General features: G+C 40.8%; 1 protein-coding gene across 4 annotated transcripts in view; it reads right to left on the bottom strand.

The window, feature by feature from the left end:
• Positions 1–27,242, bottom strand: part of ZMYM4 (zinc finger MYM-type containing 4) — a 134,884-nt gene that overhangs the window by 100,067 nt on the left and 7,575 nt on the right. For all 4 annotated transcript variants that reach the window (XM_054720520.1, XM_054720523.1, XM_054720521.1 and 1 more), the window contains exon 2: positions 7,875–7,920. In XM_054720520.1, the coding sequence (XP_054576495.1) occupies positions 7,875–7,920 (46 nt within the window). The remainder of the gene's footprint in view (positions 1–7,874; positions 7,921–27,242) is intronic.

The following is a 27,242-nucleotide window of genomic DNA, read 5'->3' as shown; positions in this document are numbered from 1 at the left end:
TGCTCCCCTGCTGGCTTGATTGCCCCTAACCACCTCTGCCTCTGCCCGCACCTGGTACCCAGGATTCCCTCCTCCAGCTGACCACAGGCACCCAGGATTCGGGCTTCCCTCCCTCTGGTCAGCCATAAGCGTCCAGGCTGGCTGCAGCCTCAGGGGATGGTGGGCAGGTGGCTTCGCCTGGGCTGCAGCCACAAGTGCTGGTGCCCAGGACCTCAGGGTGGGCAGCTTCTTTGTCTCCCAGGCCACAGCCAGCCACAGGTGCTGGTGCCCGGAACTGCAGGGTGGGCAGCTTCTCCATCTACCAGGCTGTAGCCAGCTGCAGGTGCTGGCACCTGGACCGCAGGGTGGGTGGCTTCTCTGTCTCCCAGGTCACAGCCAGCCACAAGTACTGGTGCCTAGGACTGCAGGGTGGGCGGCTTCTCTGTCTCCCAGGCCACAGCCAGCCTCAGGTACTGGGGCCCGGTTTCTCCATCTCCCCCAGGACGTGGGGTGGGTGGACATGGGATGGGTGGCTTCTCCAGCTGGCTGTAGCCTGGGATCATAGGGCAGGCGGCTTCTTCGTCTCCCAGATCGCATCCACCCTCAGGTGCTGGCACCTGGTTTCTTGTCTCCCCCAGGACGTGGGGAGGGCGGCTTCTCCAGCTGGCTGCGGCTTGGGATCACGGGGCAGGTGGCTTCTTAATCTCCCAGGTCGCAGCCAGCCTCAGGCGCTGAGGCCAGGTTTCTCAGTCTCCCCCGGAGGTGGGGCAGGCGGACCTGAGGTCCTGAGGTTTCTGCTGCTGACTGCAGCCTGGGATCACAGGGCAGGTGGCTTCTTCATCTCCTGGGCTGCAGCCAGCCTCAGGCACTGGCACCTGGTTTCTTGTCTCCCCCAGGACGTGGTGTGAAGTGCTTCTCCAGCTGGCTGAGGCCAGAGATCACGGGGCAGGCAGCTTCTTGGTCTCCGTGGCTGCAGCCAGCCTCAGGCGCTGGGCCCAGTTTCTCCGTCTCCCCAGGACGTGGGGCAGGTGGACCTGAGGCTTCTGAGGCTGGCTGCAGCCTGGGATCATGGGGCGGGAGGCTTTTTGGACTCCCGGCTACACCCAGCCTCAGGCACTGGCGCCTGACTTCTCCGACTCCCAGAGACCAGGAGAGGCTGGGGGGCGGGGCTGCCACCATGTTTTCAGTTTAACTGCATACTCACTCTGATTGGATGGTGGGCGTGGCTTGTGAGTGTAGCGGAGAGATGATTTGCATATTACTCTATTATTAGATAGGATTTCTAGTAACACATGATCTCACTCATCTAGGGGAAATGATGAACAACATAGACTGATGAACAAGAACAGACCCAGAAACAAGGAGGCATCGATCCAACTGTCGGGCCTCAAAAGGAGGGTAGGGGAGGGTGGGGGTAGGGGGGAAGAGATCAACCAAAGGACTGTGTGCATGCATACAAGCCTAACCAATGGTTTACGACAACAGGGGGGTGGGGTGGGGGATGGGAATGGGGGGATGAGGACAAATATGTGACACCTTAATCAATAAAGAAATAAAAAAAATAAATTTTTAAAGAATAATAAAATAAAATAAAAATTAAAAAAGGGTGAGATGTAGGGAACGGCTATAGGGTTAAGTCTCAGACTAACCTGTTGGCAAAGCCACAAACAAGTCCCAGCTTAGACAGCACAGCCCTCTTAGCATAATTAAGCTTGACCTTATGACACTCCCTAGATCTTTCCTGGGTAGCTAATGAGCTGTGGGAGGTGCAGCAAGTGCTGTCACAACAAGTGAAACTCAAAAGAACATTGTAACTATGTTCGCCACTACCTTGTTTACCTCTGACTATAAAGCATCAGCTTGACTTCTGGATCTTTCTCTGTGGCCTCAGCCAAGCACAGGAAGATCCACCTAGATACAGCTTATTCTCTTTGTCTGTCTTTTCTACATCCTTGACCGCCCTCCCTCAGGCTCGCCAAACTCTTGGCTGTGCTGGCACAGCACAGGATAGAGCACCGGCCTGCGGACTGAAGGGTCCCAGGTTCGATTCCAGTCAAGAGAATATACCTTGGTTGCGGGCACATCCCCAGTAGCGGGTGTGCAGGAGGCAGCTGATTGATGTTTCTATCTCATCGATGTTTCTAACTCTCTCTCTCCCTCCTTCCCTGTAAAAAATCAATAAAATATATATTTTTTTAAAAAAGAGTTGGAGCTGTCCTTGCTGAGGTAGAGGAATATCACGAACTCTTAAATGACAGAAGAGAGGCAGAGAAATTCATGTATATGATAATCCCATTTGTTAAACAAATATAAAGTAAAGACCCTCAAAATCCTAATGTATATAATCGTTTTATGAGCATTAGAGAAAAACATGGAAGACTAACTACAAAGCTATTGATATGGATTTTGAGGAGGGATAGACAGAGACAATGATATGGGGAGGAGAGGCTAAGCCACAAGAAAAATATAAAAGTTACTCTTTAAAAAATTATACATGTCAGATTCATGCAGCTGTGTTTATGAGTACAGGCAGCCATCAATGTTGTGAAGATACAACTATATTTTCTTTTAAACCATCTTCTGGTTTAGAATAAAATATCCTATGACAGGATTTATGCTGTCATAGCTGATTGCATTTTCCAAATATGGTTGCACCAGTACCTCTCATCTACATGCTTTTCTACTATGTGACCTTGATCCTTCTTCTCCTATAAAGAAGTGAAGTCTGTATCTTCTCCTGAAACTGGGCAGGCTTGGACTTGTTTGTAGCCAAAAGAATGTAGTGGAAGTGATGCTGTGTGGCTTCTAAAGCTAGCTAGGTCAGAAAAGATGCAGCTTCTACCTTATTCACCAAATTACTCTTTTGCTTTTGGAGTCCTGAGCCAATATTAAAAAAAAAGTCTGGCTACTCTTGAGTTCACTATGCTATAAGGAAGGGAAGGCAATAGGAAGACCTTGTCTCCTAAGCCAGGCTAGACATGAGTGAATGAACTTCCAGATTATTCCAACACCAAGCCATTGAACTTTTCAAATCTTTTCTGCAAAGACAAACACTGTGAGGCAAAAAAAAAGGTATTTCCAACATACCCTTTCTAAATATATGAGTCACAGAATCCAAGAGCATAGTCAAATTGTTGTTGTGCCCTGCCCAGTATTGCTTAGTGATTACAGCATCAACCCACACATCGAAGGGTCCTGGGTTCGATTCCTGGTCAAGACATGTACCTGAGTTGCAGGTTTGATCCCAAGCCCTAGTCAGGGTGCCTGTAGGAGATAACCAATCGATATGTCTCTCTCACTTCCTTCCCTCCTTTCCACTCTCTCTAAAAACCAATGTGGAAAAAAATCCTCGAGTAAGGATTAACAAACAAACAAACAAAATTATTGTTTTTTACACCACTAGGTTTCAGGTGGTTATTAGTTAAGCAGAACATACCAGTAATCATAATGCAAATTCAAACTTTGTTTCATCTTAAATAATTCAGACAGTAGGCTCTAGAAAACTATGTTAATTGACCTAAAAAGTGACAATAGTGATGACAAGATCAAATTTCTAAAATATGCCCTTAGGTACTTAAAATTCTTTCATAAAATAGTTGGAAGAAAAGCAGTATTTCCTAAGTTAATGACTTAATATAATTAGGTTTAATCATGTATATAATTAAATTAACAAATGATCAGTAGAAATCTGCCTCTATCCCTATACCTAAGAGAACAAGTATTCTAGAGGCAACAATTTTAGCTTTTAGATCTTTTCATTGGAAAATGGGTGAGCACCCTATATGTGGAATCACCTTATATTCAAACTAGGAGCCCAGCACACATTATCGCGCGGCGGCGCCCACCCACCTGCAGCCCTGCCTTAACACCGGAACCTGTACACGCAGAGCTCCAGCGCGCCTGGCCGAACCCTCAAGCCCTCTGGCCTTCTCTGGCCACTTCAAGCCTAGAACTCAGTCCCTCCAGTTGCCTCGGGCTGGTCCCACCTTCTCTGGGCGCCTCCCCTCTTCCGCCCTGTCTCCAGAGCAACGCGGCGCTCCGCCCCGTCATGGTGCCAGAGGAGAGCGTGGAAGCCTCCCGCCTGCTGCACTGTGCTCCTTCCCCTGGCAGGTGAGCCGCGGGGCACTCAGAGTGTGAGTGTGGGTGGCGAAGGACTGGTGATGGGGACGCTATGGGCTCTCACCCCTGCCCTCCCCGGCCCGGGATGGTCCCACCTCCTCCGGGCACCTCCTCGCTTCTGACCTGTCTCACCATGTATCACCATGTACCTTATAAAATCCACAGCACAAATTCTTTTTTTTTTTTTTTTTTTTTTTTTTTTTTTTTTTTCCTTGGGGAGTCGGAGTAATGACTTTTATTTTAAAAATAGAAAAAGAAAAAAAAAAAAAAAACAGGGCCAATGAAACAAGACATCTCCATAAGAAGTAATGATTTATAACAAATAATTCTTCTATTACAAATGACAGGTTTAAATAACACTCCTAGAAATATCACTTACATCTCACTACCCCAATTTCTGACCTTTTAACTGGAATGTGTATGGTGCATTCTGTGTGGGCCTATTTCACAGCACAAATTCTCCTGAGAGATGATGAACTAGAAGTTGAAAAACCCTACTTTCTCTTTGACTTGCATGAAATGTTGAAGCCTTTTTTCTTTTAAATCTCTTTCACTGAAAACACTACATCTCTGAATGTAGATCAATGCAGCTTCTTCATGTTTAAACCAAATTTCCCAAATTCCTCACTGATGTTGTTAAGCTCTATCAGTTTATGTATACCAACAATTAGCAGATACTATATTTTGCTGAACTTTTCAAAAGGGCTATGCCCTCGAATGGCTGAATTTGATCTATAAAACAAATATCTGAAGCCCCATGTCCTGGTGATCTTGGCCAATGAATACATGGTAGGTATGGTATTATTCTTAACTAGTGACCCAGTGCACAAATTCATGCACATTGAAAGGAAATTAATTAGAAGAAATATTTTAATATCGCTATTCACCCTTTCTCTATAATAGAAGTGTCAACCAAATTCACAATCGACAATGACAGATCGAAACACACACATGTGATTGGCACCAATGAGAGCTTTATATGTATCGCGCATGTGCAAGCCAACTTAGCCTTTTATAGATATAGAATAAACTTGCTTAATTAAACCTGCTTTCTGATTTAGCTAAACTTTTTCCAGCCCAGAAAAGCACCCCAACTTGTCTTTCATGTATTGTCAGCAACACAGCAGTAAATATCAACACGAAGCAGATTATTATTGTAGATCAAGCAGGGAGAACCAAGGGTAAAATATTTAACTGCAGCAGTGTTTGACTATATTCTGCGCAGTGAGAAAACATGTAGTCATTTTCAAGGTCCACCATTTCTTTCTTCTTTTCAGTCGGGACAAGTTTCTAAGCTTTCTAAATCTCCGTTTTTCCAGCTAATGAAAAGAAAATAGGATTCCACCGAGTCTCCTATCTACTTACTCCAGGACTTCTGTGAGGATCAAATGGGATGAGGCACGGGAAAATGCTTCACAAACATTTGGTTAAAGTGTGAAATGTTTGCACCTGGCTATAAAGCAAGTTGTGTTCCTGGGCTGAAGAAACTGCAAGGAGGCTAGTCGTCACTAAGGAACGGAAGCCAGGCATTACTACATGACGTTATTTCCCGGCACCCACAGTTACCGTTCCAGGGTCTGGGCAACTTCAGCTGCGATTTGGTGGCTGTCGCTCTGGGGTGGTGGTGGGGCCTGTGACCCACTTGGGGGAAGCCTGAGAAACAGTGAATATCCTTTTTTCTGGATATGTGCCCCAAGACAAAATGGTATACCTTGAATAACAATCTTTGGAATTAGATACTTCCTAAATACCATCTATGTAGCAGTCTGCCTTTATATCTAATGGATAGGTAGCTATGTTCTTGAATCCCCTTCATGGAGAGAGACCACTTTCCCCTTCCAAGCTACTCACTTCTCTGCCTCCAGAGCCTTTAACAGCCCCTTAATGATAATCTACCAGAAAGGAGGAGATATAGGGCAATCTTCACTCCACCATTTGCACTCAACATTTGGTATCAAGTTCCCTGCTTATAAACCTCCACCCTTAAAGTGGAGTTAGAATAGAAAAGCACCAGGGATCAGAAACATAAACTCCAAATACTTGTTATAAGGACCCAAGTACAGGAGCTTGGTTAATACAATAAGATTCCTGCTACCACTTTAAGATAGTTGTTATTCAACATCTTTAACAAACAAAGCACCCGATTCAAACCTTCATTAAAAACCTATTTGATTAGTTTCTATCACTACCAGTATTTAGACTTGAGCAAAGGTATGTCCAGAGGAAGGTAATCAAAAATTATTTGATGAAAGCGAGTAGTAGGGACTGAGAGATACCTCCTAACAGCCATGTTTTACTTTGTAACCTTACTTTTCCTGACCATAAATGATTGGTCAAAGATAAACATCAAATCTAAGCTGGCACAATCATAATTTGTTTCCTAGGAACTTGAAATTTAAAATGGGCATAGGGGAGAAATAAGTCACTGGAACATAACTGCTTTTTGGCAGCACAGATGGAGCAGGCACATGGTCTCATTGAGTTCCCTGGAGGAAATCTGTTCTCTACCCTCCCTAAATTCTGTGAAGTACTCCAATACACTTCTGAAGTTTCTTCAGGATAAGCTAGCTGAAGCCTAATTTACTTTCTTGCATGCAAGAAAAAGACAACTAAATCTACTAAAGATCAGGAGAGCTAGTTACCTCTCAATATGTAGTATAAAAACTGTTATCACCCAATATTACCTAATTGCAAAGAGAAAGATAGTACTCACAAATCTTACTGGATTAAATAAACTTATAAAAAAAATAAAAGAAATACACATTTCCTGACTTAGGAATTATAGGTGACAAAATTTACCCTACATAAACAAGTGAATATCCTATAATGATTCATGAATATCCTATAATGATTATCCTATAATGATTCATCAAGTACTTCAACAAGTACACAAAGATGTGTATAGGGATATATACTGCATATTACTTGTAATAGAGAAATATTAAAAATAATGTACACATGTATAAAAGAGGACAGTATAATGATTATGTCCTATAATGATTCATCAAGTACTTCAACAAGTACACAAAGATGTGTATAGGGATACATACTGCATTATTACTTGTAATAGAGAAATATTAAAAATAATGTACATATGTATAAAAGAGGACAGTAATTAAATTATAGTATAGCCATACAAAAAATATACTGAGTAGCTGTTAGAAAGGATGCAGTAGGTAGATCCAACCCACTGACATAGAAAGATATCTAGGCAGTTGAGTTAAAAAATAAGAAAAATTCATATAATTCCCTGCATATATACATAAACCACACCTACCATATATAGAAACACATACATTCACAGAAAAAATATTGGGAAAGATATATATTAAACTTTTAAAACTGGTTATCTTTGGAGAATGGTAAAAACAAAGGCTTATGTTTTCAGCTACATTCATTTTTGTATTGTAAAATTGAATGTATTACTTTTATAATCATAAGAAACAGACTTTTTTTAAGAAAATCATGTACCATGGAAAAAATATATAAAGAGAAAATTAAGATACCCAATAAACAAAGTAGAAACCTTTACTAAGAGGTACATAAACTTTTATATACTTCACACATACACAAAGTGTGGCTATATGTCAACTTTAAAAATTAAGGTTTACAATTCAAATTAACTTGCTGAAAATACTAAGAAAGTGTGAGGAGATCTCAAATAAATCAAACTGATTTAGATAAATCAGTTATAGATACATGTTCTATCTAGGCTTATATATTATCTGTTATTATCTATATAAGTACAATTGGTTTTTTTCTAAAATGGTACTTACAGTTCTCTACAATTTCATCAAAAACTGCACCAGTTTTCTGCTCAAACTGAAAAAGCAAAAAGAGAAAAATCACATTACCATCATATTCTTCTAGCATTTTTTTAGTATCCCTCCCAACTCCCCCAAAAGCTATAATTTTCAACCCAGAGTACTCATTACAAAAGCATAAATACTATCGAATAAAGTAAAATCCTATCTAATAAAAAGGGAATATGCTAATTGACCCTCACGCTATCGCAAAGATGGAGGCGCCCATAGCCAATAAGGAGGGAACATGCTAATTAACTGCCATGCCCTCAAAGATGGCGGCGCCCACAGAAACAAGATGGCGGCGCCCCGTCCCCTCAGCCCCCTAGCTATCCAGGGCCGGCCCAAGGCGCAGGTAACTAGGACCGGTCGAGGCTTGCGCTGCCAGCAGTGGCAGCAGCAGAGGTGTGATGGGGCGTCGCCTTCCCCTGATCACCGGGTTGCATCCTGCCCCCAAGGGCTCCTGGACTGTAAGAGAGGGCAGGCCGGGCTGAGGGACCAACCCCCCCTCCAGTGCATGAATTTTCATGAACTGGGACTCTAGTTTAGAATAAACAAAAGAAGTTCTCAGGCCAAAACCCACAAACTAAAATTGAAGAGATAAATACATGCATTAACTATTAAAACACACACACAAAACACCTTATTTTTTTTAAATCACTTTTATGTTACAAAATAGAGGACCATATATATTTATAGTAATAAATGTAGCCAATACGTGCTCTCAATAAACAACGGCTGAGAACTTACTAACATCTCTTGAGAACTATGCAAAACTCCCAATCAACACTAACCTGAACAATCAACATCCTGGGATACCCATACGCCCTAGCATATTTTATACTAAGTCTTCACTTAACATCGTTGATAGGTTCTGCGACTTTAACCCTTTGCACTCGCTTGCTTTTTTCTCGATTCCTTTATTCTAATGCTAACCATGTAGAGTCACACTCGATATCCGAGTGCAAAAGGTTAAGTAAAATTATGTATAACAAGACCAATTTTACCATAGGCAGGTTGATGCATAAACAAGTTAAGTTCTTATGGCTATCTGAATGTTATAAGGAAATGATCTTGAATGAAATAAAGTCATTTGAGGATGTGTTATACTGCATAATCTCTCAATCTTTTTTATTAACCATATGCTATACTTTGCATTTCTCAGCATTTGTTATGCAAACCTGCAAGATGTTCTGAGAAAAGTTCTGTCATCAAATTAATGTAGGAAATACAAATATCTCTTTTAGTAATTTATAATGGTTGTTAATTAATTAAACACTAAGAAGTCAAACTAAAGAAACCTGTACTACTTTGTTTCACCCAGCATTTCCCAAATATACCTGACCACAGTACTGCTTTGTTTCCCACAAAATTTCCCAAACATATTTGACCACAGAACCCTTTTGAAGGATAACATTTATTAACATACTACAGAAATCTATGAGAAATGACACTAAATGACAATAGCAGTTGTATCTGCACATTTTAATACGAGGTCATTTTTAATTTAGTAATATACTCCAAAGTCATGTTTTTTTCCAGCTTTTCTTAATAATCATGTCATTTGACCATGTGTGGTTTTCACAAGTATTGTATAAGGGCTTTTCCACTTGATAGTTTCACAAATACATAGAAATAAGTGTAATTATTCAACATGCTAAAAAATATTTCTCTCAAATTACTAGTCAAATTAACAAGGAAATCCTATATAATAAAAGAATAATATGCTAAGTGTCCAACTGGTCGACTATTTTGTTGACTGCTCAACCAGTCGCTATGATGCACACTGACCACCAGGGGGCAGACGCTCCAACCAGTAGGTTAGCTTGCTGCTGCGGTCTGGCTGATCGGGGACTGGGCAAGAGGGCCGGACACTCCCTGGAGCTCCCCACAGTCCCTCCTTGGCCGACCAACCTCCCGCGGTACCTCCCAAGCTGGGCAGCCCTGATCAGACTGGGCAAGATGGCCCCAATTGGCCCCGATCGCCAGCCAGGCCGAGGGACCCCATCCGTGCACAAATTCATGCACCAGGCCTCTAGTATTAAAGAAGGATAGTTAATACTTGGTTCCTAACATTCTCTTCCTACTAAGACTCACCTTACACCACAAATCATCTGCTACTAATCAACCACAGCAATCTTTCCTACAAAGTATAGATTATGTTATCAGAATTGTTCTCAACTCAAAGTTCAGGTGTTCATTTACTATCAATTGAAGTTGACAGGCAAGATCAAATATTTACTACTTAATTAACATTAAAGTGGTAATATTAGCACTATTTTACCTTGTTGTGAATGTTCTAGTCTATGCAATAAAATATATATATATATAAAAAGTAAAAACAGTGAAAAGAAAAATATTTTTTTCATTTTTTTACAGGTAATATGCTTGTCTACTTGAAAAGTCCAAGATAAAAGAATAAAATGTATTAGGAGTAAGAATATATTTTAATAGAGTGACTCTTTTTAAAACTCAACATTCAAGAAATCAAGAGCACTCCTATGAACCAGCAATAATTAGTTAAAATATAATGGGGGGAAAAAACAATTCACAATAAAACTACATATAAAAAGTTCTGAAAATAAAGTTAAGAAATATATAAAATCATTATGAAAAAATTATAAAACTTTCAGAGAATAAATAGGTAATATACCATTACCAAGGGAAAAAAATTACTACTATGAAGAATTCAATTTCCTCACAAAATACGGAAGGTAGGGTAAGAGAAAAGGAGACAAAACCATTATCAAGAACATCTGGAAGAATAAAAGTAAAAAGAATATCCAAATGTAAAAACACTTTTAGAGTGCTTCACTAATTTCCCTTGGATGAAATTAGTTACAACTTTAACGTCACACGCTCTTCAAACTTGAGAAAAAGCAACTTATAACTGACCATGTCCAAAAATGGGTTCAGGTAGGAATATTCCTATTCTGTCTAGTGTTTGTCCTTATGATTTCCTAATAGTCACTGCAAATGCTGGCATCACGGGAAACTATCTTAGAATTAATTTAAATGGGAGGCCAGTGTCAGACGGGGACAAATCAATTCTTGGAATCAGAACCACCTCTCCTGCAGATCTTGTTAATACTTCAGCCTCGATTATGCTCGGTCACAATCTTGTGATGATAAATCATTGAAGCAAAAGCAAAAGAACTATTTACCAAACTAATCCTATCTAATAATAGACAAATATGCAAATTGACCATACCTCCGACACGCCCACAAGCCACACCCACCACCCAATCAGAGCGAGTATGCAAATTAACCCAAACCAAGATGGCTACAGCCACAGAGAGCAAGGTTTCCTAGGTAACAGAGGAAGCCAAGCTTTCTGCCTGCCCTTGCCAGGCCTAAGCCTCCACTCAAGCCTCAAAGTTTCAATTATAGAAGGTAAACAAATTCAAACAAATGGCGGCAGAATGGAGCTTGAGAGAGCAGGCCAGGGTTGCCACCGGCAACAGGGAAAGCAAAGCTTTCCGCACACCCTGGCCGGGCCCACCTGCTTAAGGCAACAAAGTTTCAATTATAACCCCAACACAAATGGCTGCGGGCCTTGGAGGGAGCCCCAGGCTTGACTGTGCTCCAGGCTACAAAGTTTCAATTGTAGAAGGAAAATAAATTCCAGATACCAGGGCCTCCACTTGGGTTGCCAGGGGGCGTGGCCGGCCTGCAAACCACCACAGGCCCCTTGCTCAGGCCGCCCCACACCCCAAGGGAACCCCCACCTGATCCGGGACGCCCTTCAGGGCAAACCAGCTGGCCCCCACCCCTGTTCCAGGCCTCTATCCTATCTAATAAAAGAGTAATATGCAGATTGATCATCACTGCAACACACAATATAGCTGCCCCCCCTGTGGTCAAAGATCCTGCCCCCATGTGGACACAAGATGGCCACCACAAGATGGCCAGCAGGAGTGGGCAGTTGGGAGGCACCCGGCCTGCAAGGGAGGGCAGTTGAGAGGGACCAAGCCTGCAAGGGAGGGCAGTTGGAGGTGATCAACCCTGCAGGAGAGGGCAGTTAAGGGTGACCAGGCCGGCAGAGGAGGGAAGTTGGGGGCAAACAGGCTGGCAGCGGAGTGGTTAGGGGGTGATCAGGCTGGCAGGCAGAAGCGGTTAGGGGCAATCAGGAAGGCAGGCAGGCAAGCAGTTGGGAGCCAGCAGTCCTGGATTGTGAGAGGGATGTTCGACTGCCCGTTTAGGCCCGGTGGGATCGGGCCTAAACGGGCAGTCGGACATCCCTCAAGGGGTCCCATATTGGAGAGGTACAGGCTGGGCTGAGGGACAACCCTCCTCCGTGCACAAATTTCGTGCACCAGGCCTCTAGTATTTTCTATAAAATTTTTACTGTCAGAATCTTGTTTATCATTAATTTTTTTTTAATATGCTGTGTATTCTACAAAACTTACATCATTTGGAGAAACTTTGCCTTTGCTACAACATCCGAGTAAATTTTCCATCAGATGGTTTTTTTCATTGGAGAAATTGAGGGATAGGCAAGATTGACATGTAACAGTCATTCCACAACAACTGTGTTCAATAATTGCAACCAAATTTACCTCATTTTCGCTATGAAGGCTGTATTGTTAGTACTTGTCTATGACTGTTGTTCTGACATATTCTATCGACAATGCCGGCATCTTTCGGCTTCAGAGGTACATTGTGCCAATAGTTATTCTTCGGACATATTCTGTCAACTACATCACTTTCTTTCAGCTTCAGAGGTACATTGTGACAACAGCTGGTCAACAAAAACGTGACATTACCCAGTGCACCTACAGCCACCATTTGCAGGCTGAACTGGGCTGAGCCGCATTTTGCACCATGGGGTCTCAGCAGCGTCGGCTGTGATTTGGTGGGCTGTCGCTCCAGGGTAGTCACGGGGCCTGTCCCACTTGGGGGAAAACAAGTGTTGCTTTGTCGGCCAGGTCCGCGCTGCCATTTCTCTGTAAATGGCAAGTGTGCATATGCAGCAGCTCCTGTGTTGAGCGCCTGCCCCCCTGGTGGTCAGTGCTTGTCATGGCAACCGGTCCAACAGTGGGAAGGAACTTAGCATATTAACCTTTTATATATATAAGATAGATTATAGATGGGCACTTAGGTTGCTTTCAAGCTTTTTTTCAAATATTTTCGTTGTTATCATTGTATATATAAGTTGGCATATATATATGTCAGTGTGTGTGTATGTGACTGTATGTTTGATCATATATATATATATATATATATATATATATATATATTTGATCATATCCTACCTAATAATAGACAAATATGCAAATTGACCATACCTCTGACACACCCACAAGCCACGCCCACCATCCTATCAGAGCAAGTATGCAAATTAACCCAAACCAAGATGGCTACAGCCACAGAGAGCAAGGTTTCCTAGGTAACAGAGGAAGCCAAGCTTCCCGCCTGCCCTTGCCAGGCCTAAGCCTCCACTCAAGTTACAAAGTTTCAATTATAGAAGGTAAACAAATTCAAACAGAAATGGGGGCAGAACGGAGCTTGAGAGAGCAGGCCAGGGTTGCCGCTGGCAACAGGGGAAACAAAGCTTTCTGCACACCCTGGCCAGGCCCACCCACTTAAGCTACAAAGTTTCAATTATAACCCCAACATAAATGGCTGCCAGCCACGGAGGGAGCCCCAGGCTTGGCTCCGCTCCAGGCTACAAAGTTTCAATTGTAGAAGAAAAATAAATTCCAGATACCAGGGCCTCTGCTTGGGTTGCCAGGGGGCGTGGCCGGCCTGCAAACCACCACAGGCCCCTTGCTCAGGCTGCCCCACACCTCAAGGGAACCCCACCCTGATCAGGGACACCCTTCAGGGCAAGCCAGCTGGCCCCCACCCCTGTACCAGGCCTCTATCTTATCTAATAAAAGAGTAATATGCAGATTGATTATCACTGCAACACACAATATAGCTGCCCCCATGTGGTCAAAGATCCTGCCCCCATGTGGACACAAGATGGCCACCTCAAGATGGCCAGCAGGAGAGGTCAGTTGGGAGGCACCGGGCCTACAAGGGAGGGCAGTTGAGAAGGACCAGGCCTGCAAGGGAGGGCAGTTGGAGGTGATCAACCCTGCAGGAGAGGGCAGTTAGGGGTGACCAGGCCGGCAGAGGAGGGAAGTTGGGGGCAAACAGGCTGGCAGCAGAGTGGTTAGGGAGTGATTAGGCAGGCAGGCAGTAGGGGTTAGGGGTAATCAGGAAGGCAGGCAGGCAAGCAGTTGGGAGCCAGCAGTCCTGGATTGTGAGAGGAATGTCCGACTGCCCATTTAGGCCCAATCCCACCTAAACGGGCAGTCAGACATCCCTCTAGGGGTCCCATATTGGAGAGGGTACAGGCTGGGCTGAGGAACAACCCCCCTCCGTGCACGAATTTCGTGCACCGGGCCTCTAGTATATATATATATGATCAATTCCAAGAAGTAGAGTCATGAAATTGAAGAGCATAGGCACTTACTTTTTTTTCAAATGTGCTTTTATTGGTTTTAGAGAGGAGAGGAGAGAAACGTTGAGTTGCGCCGCCCCCTGCCGCCACCACTGCCTCTTGCTCACCCCGCACTGGGGGATCAAGCCAGCAACCTGGTCATGTGCCCTGACAGAGATGTTTCTCTCTCATCGATGTTTCTAACTCTCTATCCCTCTCCCTTCCTCTCTGTAAAAAATCAATGAAATATATTTTTTTTGAAGAAGGTTTTAAAAAAAATAGCTTTATCATGATTACACAGTGCTGGCCATCTTCTTTCTCTCAGATAACTTATGACATAAAATAAGCATCTTTTCTATGCCTTTGCAAACTGTCATAATCCTTTTCAAATTTGATTCAACTTCCAACAATTACATGCCCCAGCTGTGTGCATTTATTTAATCATAGTGACTGGTGAATGCATGCATTTACTAGAGCTATTCAGTATAAATTTAAAATTACAGTAATACATATAGGAAACTTTTCTGTGAAGTTAAACTTTTCATACATACTTGATTTTAATTACACAGACATGTTTACATAAGTAAAACAGGTAAACTAATTTGTCAATTTTTTTAACATATGCATTTGGAAAACCTATTTTATTATATAACAGACTCTCAGCTTTAACAGACACCCTCCTCGCCCAAATTAGTCCATTTTAGTGAGGTTTTACTGTATTATGTGAAGTGAAATAAGCTAGTCAAAGACAAATACCATATGATTTTACTTCTATGTACAATCTAGTGGACAAAACAAAAAAAAGTAAGCAAAATAAAAAGATACTCATAGAAACAGAAAAAAAGACTAATAGCTGTTAGAGGGGAGATTATTTGGTGAAGGCTGGGTGAAAAAGGTGAAGAGATTAAGAAAAAAAAACTCGCATAGACACAGACAATAGTATGGTGATTACCAGAGGTAAAAGGGGAAGGGGGAAAGTCGAAGAGCGTAAAGAGGGCATAAATGGTGACAGAAGACTTGATTTTGGGTGGTGAACACACAATATGATACAATATACAGATGATGTGTTATAGAATTATGTACCTGAAACCTACATAATTTTATTAACCAATGTCACTCCAATAAATTCAATTTAAAAAATTTTAAAGCACTGCCTAGTGTGGCTCAGTTGGTTTGGAGCATTGCACACCAAAAGGTTACAGGTTCCATTCCCAGTCAGGGCACATACCCAAGTTGTGGGTTTGATCCCCATTCAGGGCATGTACAGGAAACAACTGATTGATGTTTTGTGTCCTAATGTTGCCTATCTTAGAAAAAGGTTCCATGTGCACTTGAAAATAATTCATATTCTGTAACTTTGGGATGAAATGTTCTGAAGACATCAATTAAACCCATCTGATCTAGTGTGTCATTTAAGGCCCTTGCTTCCTTCTTAACTTTCTGTCTAGAAGATCCGTTGATGTCAATGGGGTCTTAAAATCCCCATACTATGGCCCTAGCTGGTTTGGCTCAGTGGAAAAAGCGTCGGTCCAGGGTCCTGGGTTCGATTCCAGTCAAGAACACATACCTCAGTTGCAGACTCATTCCCTGGGTGAGAATTAACAAATAAATAAATAAATCCCCTACTATTGACTGCATTACTGTCAATCTCTCCCACTGAGATATGCATTATATATTTAGGTGCTATGTTGGGTGTATAAATGTTTAAAAGGTTTATAGCCTCTTGTTGGATTAATTCCTTTAGCATTATGTAATGTCCTTTCTTGTCGCGTTATCTCCTTTGTTTTGAAGTCTATTTTGTCTGATACAAGTATTGCTACCCCAGGTTTTATTTTTTCCATTTCTATTTGCATGAAATATCTTTTCCCCTTGACTTTTAATGTGTTTTTTTGTTCTGAGGTAGGTCTCTTGTAGACAGCATATACATGGGTCTTGTTTTCTTATCCATTCTGCTACCCTGTTTTTTTAATATATTTTTATTTATTTCAGAGAGAAAGGGAGAGGGAGGGATAATTAGAAATATCAATGATGAGAGAGAATCACTGATTGGCTGCCTCCTGCACACCCCCTACTAGGGATTGAGCCTGCAATCTGGACATGTGCTCTTGGAGGGAATTAAACCCGGGACTTTTCAGTCTACAGGCTGACGCTCTATCCACTGAGACAAACCAGCAAGGGCCCTATGCTTTTTCATTGGAGTATTTCAGGCATTTACATTTAAAGTGATTATTTGCAGTTATGTATTTATTGTCATTTTATTCTTTATAATTGTTGTTCTGTGCTTTTTCTTTCTTTTCTTTTTCTTCTTCTTCTTAAAGAAACCCTTTTAACATTTCTTGTAATACTGGTTTGGTAGTAATGAACTCCTTTAGCTTTTTTCTTGTCTTGAAGCTCTTTATTTCACCTTTAATTTTATATTACAGTTTTCTTGGGTAAATAGTTGTGGTTTTAGATCCTTCCTTTTCATCACTTTGAATATTTCATGGCAATTCCTTCTGGTATAAAATGTTTCCATTGAGAAATAAACCGACCCAGTGGCCCAGTGGTTGAACATCAACCTCTGAACCAGGAGATCACAGTTCAATTACTGGTCAGGGCACATGTCTGGGTTTCAGGCTTGATTCCTAAGTCAGGGGCATGCAGGAGGCAGCCAATCAATGATTCTATCTCATCAGTGATGTTTCTCTCTTTTTCTCTCTCTGCCTTGCTCTCTGAAATCAATAAAAATATTTTTTTTAATTTTTTAAACAGAAAAATCAGCTGACAGTCTTATGGGAGCTCCATAATAAGTAACTAGCTGTTTTTCTTTAAGCTAACTTTAAGATTTTATCTTTGATCTTAACCTTTGCTATTTAAATTAAGATGGGTCTTGGTATGGGCCTTCTTGGGTTCAACCTATTTGGGATTCTCCAAACTTCCTGAACTTGTACTTTTTTTTTTAATATATATATTTTTATTGATTTAGAGAGAAAGGGAGAGGGAGAGAGAGAGAGAAATATCAACAATGAGAATCATTGACTGGCTACCTCATGCATGCCCCCTACTAGGGATCGAGCCCACATATGCCCTTGACCAGAATCAAACCCGGGACCTTTCAGAACATGCTCCATGTCAAGATACTTGTGAACGCTGGTTTAAATACTTTAAAAGTGATGATTTCAATGTGAAAGACAAAGAACATCCAGGTCAACTGAAAAAGTTTGAAGACCAACAATTACAAGCATTATTGGATGAAGATGCGTGTCAAACTCAAAAACAACTTGCAGAAAGATTAAACGTTGCTCAGCAAACAATTTCCGATCGTTTACAAGCAATGGGAAAGATTTTAAAGCAAGGAAAATGGGTGCCACATCAACTGAATGAAAGACAAATGGAAAACCAAAAAGTCATCAGTAAAATGTAGCTTTAACGGCACAAAAGAAAGTCTTTTTTGCACTGAATTGTGACTGGCGATGAAAAGTGAATTTATTTTGAGAATCCCAAAGGCACAAAATCATGGGTTGATCCAGGTCAACCATCAACATCGACTGCAAGGCCAAATGGCTTTGGAAAGAAGACAATGCTCTGCGTTTGATGTGATCAGGATGGTGTGGTGTATTATGAGCTTCTAAAACCAGGTGAAACTGTTAATACTGATCGCTACCAACAACAAATAATCAATTTGATCCATGCTTTGATCGTGAAACGACCAGAATGTTCAAGAAGACACGGCCAAGTAATTTTGCTTCATGATAATGCACCATCACACGCTCCAAAATCAGTTGAAGACACGTTAAAAGATATAGCCTGGGAAGTATTAACCCACTCGCTGTATTCACCAGACCTTGCTCCTTCAGGTTACCACTTGTTCCAATCAATTGAACACGCACTTTCTGAGCAGCATTTCAAAACATACGAAGAAGTGGAAAATTGGATCTCTGAATGATTTGCCTCAAAACAAGAAAAGTTCTATTGGGACGGTATTCACAAATTACCTGAAAGATGGGGGAAATGTGTAGCTAGCGAGGGACATTACTTTGAATAAAGCACTTTTGATGTTTCTCTTGAAATTATCGTGTTTTCTTTGATTACAAAATTCGCTATTGTTAAGCGGTACACCTAGTATATTGGTTAGTATACTGCATATTTGAAAAGCTGTGTGGCTGCTCTCTTTTGGTATTACTATTGGGAATGTTATCATTGAGATGGGCTCTCTGGATTTCACTGAGGATTGTGGGATCCCAAAGTAAGGCCAAGGGACAGCACTTAACCCCACAGATAAGGGCAGCAGGGACATACCAGTAATCAGAATGCTTTGGCCTGCAGGGATCTTTGGCAGTGGCTAATTTATCACGATGTTCCTAGGAATGAAATAGATGGGCAGTTTAATCTGTATAACACAAAAATGCCTAAATTTGGTGGCCAATCTGACTTGAGTCATCACAGTGGAAGTCACATACATTTGCCGTTTCCAGACCTAGTCAATTCAAAGACCCATAGCCACTTGACTGAGGAGAGACTGGGTTGCCCTTATGAACTCTGCACTGTTACCATAAGTACACACCATAAATCATCCTTCAAGCCTTCTCCAGAAAGACTGACAGTGATTTAGAAAAGCAGTGCTTTTCAACCAGGGCAATGCTCCCAAATCTAGAATTTGATAATATCTGGAAGCATTTTTGGTTACCACAACTGGGGAGTTCTACTGACATCTAGTGGGTAGAGGCCAGGGATGCTGTGAAACATCCAAAAATGTACACAACAGTCACCACAGCAAAGGACAATCTTGACTTAAATGCCCCTAAAGGATTTAGACAGTTATTTCCCTTACCTAATCTCCTACTACTCACCACCATCTTGCTCACTCACCTTCAAACTACCACATCTTTGCTGTTCATAAAACATGCACAGCACTCTCCTCCCTCATAGCTTTTGCCTTTTTTCCCTCTACCTGGAATATTTTTCCTCTCAGGTGCTGACATGAATCACTTTCTCATCTCCTTCAGGTTTTTGCTTAAATGTCACTATTTAAAATTGCAATGCCCTTTTCACCATAGCACATTGCATTTCCTTTTTCTGCTTTGTTTCTCTACAGAAACCTCCATTTTAAATCCTCTACATTATTTAATTAGCATTTATCTCTCCCATCACAGAATGTAAACTCTGTAAGAGCAGAGATTTTCTCCATTTTGTTGTTCATTACTATATCCTCAGTACCTACAATGGTTTCTTGTATAGACACTCAAGCATTTTAATGAAAGCATGAATAATGACTGGATGTGGAACACTGAGAAATTATAAGATGACTCTTAAAGTGGTTATCTGCTTTTATCTGTCCAGTACTCCATAGTCGTTTCCACTTGTCACATATTTCAAATACTTTTCCTTTTTAAAAATGTGAGATTTTTGTCCTGACCAGGTGGCTCAGTTGGTTGGAGCATCATCCCATGCACCAAAAGGTTGCAGGTTTGATTCCTGGTCAGGGCACACAACTAGATTACAGGTTCAAGCCCCATTCAGAGCAAGTACGGGAGACAACCGATCCATGTTTCTCCCTCACATTGATGTCTGTCTCTCTCTCCCTCCCCCGCTCCCACACACTTCTTCTCTAAAAAAATAAAATAAAATAAAAAATCTATCCTTGGGTCAGAATGGAAAAAAAATTTTCTTAATGTGATAATTTTTTCAATGTAGTCAAACATATCATTCTTTTAAATTGCATTATTATTATTATTATTATTACCTACTAGGAGCCCAGCACATGATACCATGCGACACCACCCACCCACCTGTAGCCCTGCCTTAACACATGAAACTGTCCAGACAAAGCTCCAGCGCGCCTGGCCCAGCCCCCAACCCCCTGGCCTTCTCTGGCCACTTCAATCCCCGACCTCAGTCCCTCCCGTCGCCTCAGGCTGGTCCCACCTTTCTGGGCGCCTTCCGCTTCCACCCCATCTCCAGAGCAATGTGGCAGCTCCGCCCTGTCATGGTGCCAGAGGAGAGCGTGGAAGCCTCCTGCCTCCTGCACTGTGCTCCTTCCCCTGGCAGATGGGCCGTGGGGCACTCCGAGTGCCAGCAGTGGGTGGTGAAGGACTGGTGAGGAGGGCGCTATGGGCTCTCACCCCTGCCCTCCCCGGCACAGGATGGTCCCAGGCTCTCCGGGCGCCTCCCCGCTTCTGCCTTGTCTCCGGAGCAATGCCCCAGCTAATATAGTGACCTGGTCGTTACCCGTTATGGCGTCCAGTTCATTAGCATATTAGCTCTTTATTAGTATAGATGCTTGGAAATGCATTCCCTATATCAAGATCTAATATTTAATTTTCTTTAGGTACTTTTATACTTTTGTTTTCTTAGATTTATATATTCAATCCCTCTCAAATTTGTCTTGGCATCTGGAGTAATAAGATCTAACTTTATGTTTGCCCAAACTGGCAGACTGTTCAAACACCATTTAATGAATAATTAATAATTATGTTCTTATGTAAGGATATGAGTCTGTTTATTTGTAACTAGAGGCTCAATGCACAATGATTCGTGCAAGAATGGCCTTCCTTCACCTGTTAGCCGGCACCGCCTTCACTCTAGCTGGAGCCACCTTTCCGCCTTCCCACTCAGCCCAGAGGCCCGGTGCTGCTGGTGCCATGCAGAACGCCTGTGCCCCACCCTACCCCGGCCGCTTGGTGCCTTGTATGCAAATTAACCCGCCATCTTTGTTGGATTACTTTGCATGCTCACTCCTGATTGGCTGGTGGGCATCACGAAGGTACGGTCAATTTGCATCTTTCTCTTTTATTAGTGTAGATAATTTGTCTGAACATTTCCTATACCGGTATCATATTCAAGATTCTGTAAAACAACGTACCCACACATTCCCCTACTCCTGCATTCTTCCATTATTCTTCAATTCAAAACTACTTTGGCTATCTTTCACATATTTATAATTTCAAATGAATTTGATCAGTTTCCTCAAATTCTACCCTCTTCACCGTCAAAAGAAAAAAACAAAACTCCCTTGTAATACTGGCTGAAATAATATTTACTTGGACATCCTATATAAAAGCCCAGCAACCATAATGGCATAACGACCAGAATGACCGCTAGACAGTCGCTATGATGTGCACTGACCACCTTTCATTCCCTCCCTCCCAGCCAGCAGGCTCCGATCATCAGATGGCAAATGGGGAACTATGGAGAACCGGGGTGGGTGGCAGCAGGGTGGGACTGGGGACTGGGGAGTGGGCTAAATGGCTGACTGCTTGGTCCCTCCCCCCAGCCCGCAGGCTCCAATAGCCAGATGGCGAACAGGGGACCATGGGGAACCAGGGTGGGTGGCGACAGATGGCACTGGGGACTGGCAAGCAGGCAGAAGGCAGACCTCTTGGTCCCTCCCCCCAGCCTGAAGACTCCAATGGATCACCTGATGGGGAATCAGGGTGGGTGGCGGCGGCAGGGCAGGACTGGGGACTGGCGAGGGGAACTGGAGTGGGTGTTGGCAGCGGGGCGGGACTGGGGACTGGCAAGCGGGCAGAAGATGGCCCTGATCAGGCTAGGCCTAGGGACCCTATCCACGCACGATTTCATGCACTGGGCTTCTTGTATTTTTATAATATTGGGGTTTCCCATCCAGGAACATAGCATATCAGCCTATTTTTTCCAGGAATCATCAAAGCTTATTAGCTACAGATCCTCATTTACACAGCCTGAATGGGTTCCAATCCCATTGTTCCTCATTCTAGTCAGCTAAATAACCTTGACAAGACACTTCCTGTTATCCTCAGACTTAACACTACATTACAGGGTCAAATGAGTTAAGACATAAGCTTAAAGCAAGGCTCAATAAAAATTAGTTGTTGTTGTGACTACTGTTATTTTATTATCATGTCCTTAGGGTAAAGTCTTATCATTTTCTTTAAATCTCACATATTTCTTATTAGGTTTATCTCAAGGAATTTTAATTTTTGATTACTTTGTGAATCAACCTCTTTTAAAAACATATTTTCCAACTAGTTATAGTCAAATTATTGGGTTTTACAGGATTTTGAAAAACATTTTTATTTTGTAACTAAGCATTTTACCGTTCCCTGTTATATTTTCTTCTTTTCCTCCAGATTTTCTTTTATGCATTTTTACTTCTTAGTTATATTTTCTATTGCTATTCTTGAGGTTTATAAGTAAATAACTATATCATTGAAAATAATTTTGTTCCCCAACTTTACACCTCTTATGTCCTTTCCTCATCTAACTATATTGCCTAGAACTAAGTAATTATGGTAATAGCAGGCATCGCTCCTAAATTTCCAAGGATGGTTGCTGGATTCTAATACAAATGAAGAAAATAACCCTCTATTCTTAGCTTCATTGAATAGGACTTTATCAGAAATGAATACTAAACATACCAAGGTCTTTTTTGGTAACTTATATGAGATTTTTTTTTTTTTTTTGGCAAATATTTTTAAAACAAAACAATAAACTGTTCCCCAAAGTTACAAAAAAAGATTAGAAACTTGGGGAGTTGTTCACTGACATTATTTATCATTTTTTAAGCAGTTATTGGCCTATTCAGGTTTTCTACTTCTTGAATCATGTCGGTGACTTATGTTAGAAAATCTCCCACTTCATCTAATTTATATCTGAATCAGCACTGTTAGTTATACATATACTTGTTCAACATATTATTCCAATATATTTATGGTTATATAGCCTTTTCTTCTTCTTAATACTATGTGTTTCTATTTTTTCTTTTTTCCCTCAATTAGACTTGTCAGAAACTTGTTTATTGATCTCTTCAAACAAAAATCAGTTCTTATTTTTATCAATCTATAGATTTTTCCATTTCTTAATTCATTTTTCTAACACATTATTTTCAACTTTATTAATTCTTACCTTGTGTTTTACTGAGGTTTATTTCATTGTTCTAACACATAAAATTGAATATGCAATTTATTTTTTACACTAAAAGCATTCAATGCTAAATCTTTTCTTTAGAGAATAGCTTTGCTCATATCCCAAGTTATGATATGGCAGACTCTCATTGTTATAATCTTTTTTTAATTGAGATGTAAATGGCATATAACTCATTGTAATATTCCTAAGTTTTGTAATTAAAGTTAGTTTCAACTTGTTTAGCCCAAGAGGTGCTTAAAAGTTCTAAAATTTCCAAATGTTTGGGTTGTTTTGATACTTTACTCATTTCAGCTTCACTGCACTGTGATCAAAGAATGTAGTCTCTAAATTTTAAGTTTTTAAAATGAAGTATAGCCCTCACCGGTTTTGCTCAGTGGATAGAGCATCGGCCTGTGGACTCAAGGGCCCCAGGTTCGATTCCGGTCAAGGGCATGTTGTACCTTGGTTGCAGGCAGATCCCCAGTGGGGGTGTGTGCAGGAGGCAGCTGATTGATGTTTCTCTCTCATCAATGTTTCAAACTCTCCCTCTCCCTTCCTCTCTGTAAAAAATCAATAAAATATATTTTTAAAAATAAATAAATAAAATTAAGTATAAATTATGATTAATTTCTGTAAATGCTCCATGGGCGAGTGTAAGAAGGTAATGTTTTCCCCATACTGTATCAAATTCAATTAAACTTTGGTTCCTCTAAACCATTAAATTTTTTGTTTTATATATTTCAATGCAAGGCTTTTTATAATAATGATCCATGGCTTTGACCATTATCAATGAATGCCTAATGTAAATCATATCTTTACAAAGTCAGAAATTTGTAGCAGTTAATTATTTTTGCCATGAAGTTTTGTTCTAAAATTGCAATTCTAATTTTTGCTATATTAGCTTTATATTTTTTTAATATAAATTAGCTTACTTTTATTTTTAATTATTAGTTTCATTTAAATTTCTCTTACAAACAAAGTATAGATTATATTCCATCTGAGAATGTTCATCACTTACATTTTTAAATAGTCTTCAAAAGAGTTCAATTATATAACATGCAAAATACTTAGGACAAAGATTTCTACACTGGGTAGAAACTTCAAAGAACCCTTCAAAATATAAAATTTAAGACCATTTTTTTAAAAAATCATCAAGCCTTGACCAGTTTGGCTCAGTGTATAGAGCATCGGCCTGCGGACCAAAGGGTCCCAGGTTCAATTCCGGTCAAGGGAATGTACCTTGGTTGTAGGCACATACCCATTCGGGAGTGTGCAGGAGGCAGCTGATCGATGTTTCTCTCTCATCGATGTTTCTATCTCTCTATCTTTCTCCCTTCCTCTCTGTAAAAAAATCAATAAAATATATATTTTTTAAATCATCAAATGTGATGGTCTCTAAATACCATTTCCCACTAAAAGAAGCACAGGGTTCCTGATTTCACAGATGAGCCTAATTCATTCTGTACCACAAAACAAGAAAGTTATCAAAGATTACAGGAGTCAAAACAAAATTACTCAAGAGCTAACTTGAAGAGGCTAGCACTGATCAAAAATGGTACAACAGCCCTGGCTAGTGTGGCTCAGTTGGTTGAATTTCCTCCCATTCGACAAAAGGTCACAGGTATGATTCCCTGTCAGGGCACATGCCAGGGTTGCGAGCTTAATCCCCAGTAAGGGGCATACAGGAGGTTGCCAATGGGTATTTCTCATATCGATGTTACTTCTTTCTCTCCCTCTCCCTTCCTCTCTAAAAATCAGTAAAAAACATTTTTTTAAAAGATGGCACAATAAACTGACACAAAATAAATATATAAATCCATATGTAAATCTACTTATAATGATTTATTATCCCTCTCATTCCCTTCAGTCCTGCAAAAAAACCTTCACTGGTCATTTGTGGAGGCTGCCAGGGCATCAACTCATTCTTTAAAATTACAAAGAATCAAGCATTTATCTTGTCTTCTCTGTACTAACATATTTCAAGGTAATAAGAAAAACAAAGTTGATAAGGGAAAATTCTTCTCTATAAAATAATCATAGCTAATAGATAATGGAGAAATGAAAGAATTAAAAAGTGATCATGTTATAACCCCTAATGAAATAGTGAATTAAGAACTAATTATCAATGAATGCTAAAACCAATACATCAAATACTGAAAGGAACTTTTAATATATGAATTAGGCTGACATCACCTGCACTGGAATGAACATCACTAAAAGTGATGTGCTTCTACTAGAACACAGAAGAATATGAAGGGGTCCAGCCAGCCCAGCCAGATTGCCCCAATCAGGGCGATCTGGCAGGGCCAGCTGGGGGGAGGGGACGCGGGAGGTTGACCAGCCTGCCTCACCCCCTGGTCAAACTCTGGTCAAACTCCCAGTCAAAAGGACAATTTGCATATTACCCTTTTATTATATAGGAGGATTACTAAATTACTGCTAATTTGTTCTGTGTGATAATGGTATATGTCTATAGTTTTTCTTTAAAGACTATCTGTTAGGCCCGACTAGCTTGGCTCAATGGTTGAGTGTCAACCTATGAAACAGGCGATCATGGTTTGATTCCCAGGCAGGGCACATGCCCAGGTTGTGGGCTCGATCCCCAGTGTGGGGAGTGCAGGAGGCAGCCAATCAATGATTCTCTATCATCATTGATGTTTCTCTCCCTCCCTCTCTCTTCCTCTCTAAAATCAATAAAAATATTTTTTAAAAAGAAAATGTTACTGAAGATACTTCATCACATTCCTCAGTGTCTCCTACTGAAGATTCACATCTGAAATTACTTTTAGAATCATTAGCTATAAAATGCTGTTTCTTTACAGATGTAATAATGTTTGCTCCATTTTGATAATGGGGTATACTTAACTAATCATATTATCTAATCAATCGCAACATTAAAATGATCATATCTGTAATTTCCTTTACCATGGTCCTTATTTCTTTTCATCTTTTTAAATAAGTCTTTTTTTAAACTGTCTAAAATTCATTGTGGAAAGAAATAAAGTTGAGTAAATATATACAGAGAAATTATACCTAGCATAAGCTTTCTCCTTTTAATTACTTCTTGGGAATGAAATGGGAGTTTTTTTCCTTTTGTATACTTTGCTTTAAGCTTTTTTTTTTTTTTTCAAATATATTTTATTGATTTTTTACAGAGAGGAAGAGAGAGGGATAGAGAGCTAGAAACATCGATGATAGAGAAACATTGATCAGCTGCCTCTTGCACAACCCCTACTGGGGACGTGCCCGCAACCAAGGTACATGCCTTTGACCGGAATCGAACCTGGGACCTTTCAGTCCGCAGGCCGACGCTCTATCCACTGAGCCAAACCGGTTTCGGCTAAGCTTTTTTTGAAATAGAAAATTGTTAAAGGTAGTATGTTCTTGCTAAACTTAATATAGTATTTTTAAAAAAAACACCCTATAGGCAAATATTTATCATGACTTTATTCACAATTATCAAAAACTAGAAACAATACAATTGTCTTGAAATTGGGAAATGGATAAACAGTGGTATATCCATAAAATGGAATATTAGTCACAAATAAATGCAGCAACATCGATGATTCTCAAACATATTATGCTAAGTAAAAGAAGCAAAACTCAAAAGGCTGCGTACTTTACGATACCACTTAATATATGGTTTTCTGAAAAGGCAAAATTATGTAACAGAAAACAGATCAGGGGCTAGAGAAAGGGGGAAGGCTAGCTATAAAGAGTCATAAAGGAATTGAGGAGGTGATGAAACTGTTCTATATCTTCACTGTAGTGGTAGTTACCATACTATATGCATTTGTCAAAACTCTGGACAGGTCTAGGATATATGGCAAAAATACCTACACTAGGTACTCAAGTGGGGCAATTTTGACCCATTGAACCCCATTCACCCCACGCCCCCGAGTCATTTGGCAATGTCTAGAGATAGTTTTAGTTTTCACAAATAGGGAGTCAGTGCTACTGGCATGTAGTTGATAGAAGTCAAGTATGCTGCTAAACATCCACAATGCCCAGGACAACTCCCCCCATCCCCAACAAAGAATTATCTGATC

This window comes from Eptesicus fuscus, chromosome 9 (genome assembly GCF_027574615.1).
Source record: "Eptesicus fuscus isolate TK198812 chromosome 9, DD_ASM_mEF_20220401, whole genome shotgun sequence".
NCBI lineage: Eukaryota > Metazoa > Chordata > Mammalia > Chiroptera > Vespertilionidae > Eptesicus > Eptesicus fuscus.
Note: the sequence above shows the minus strand (reverse complement) of the source record. Positions and strands in the feature narration are given on the sequence as shown.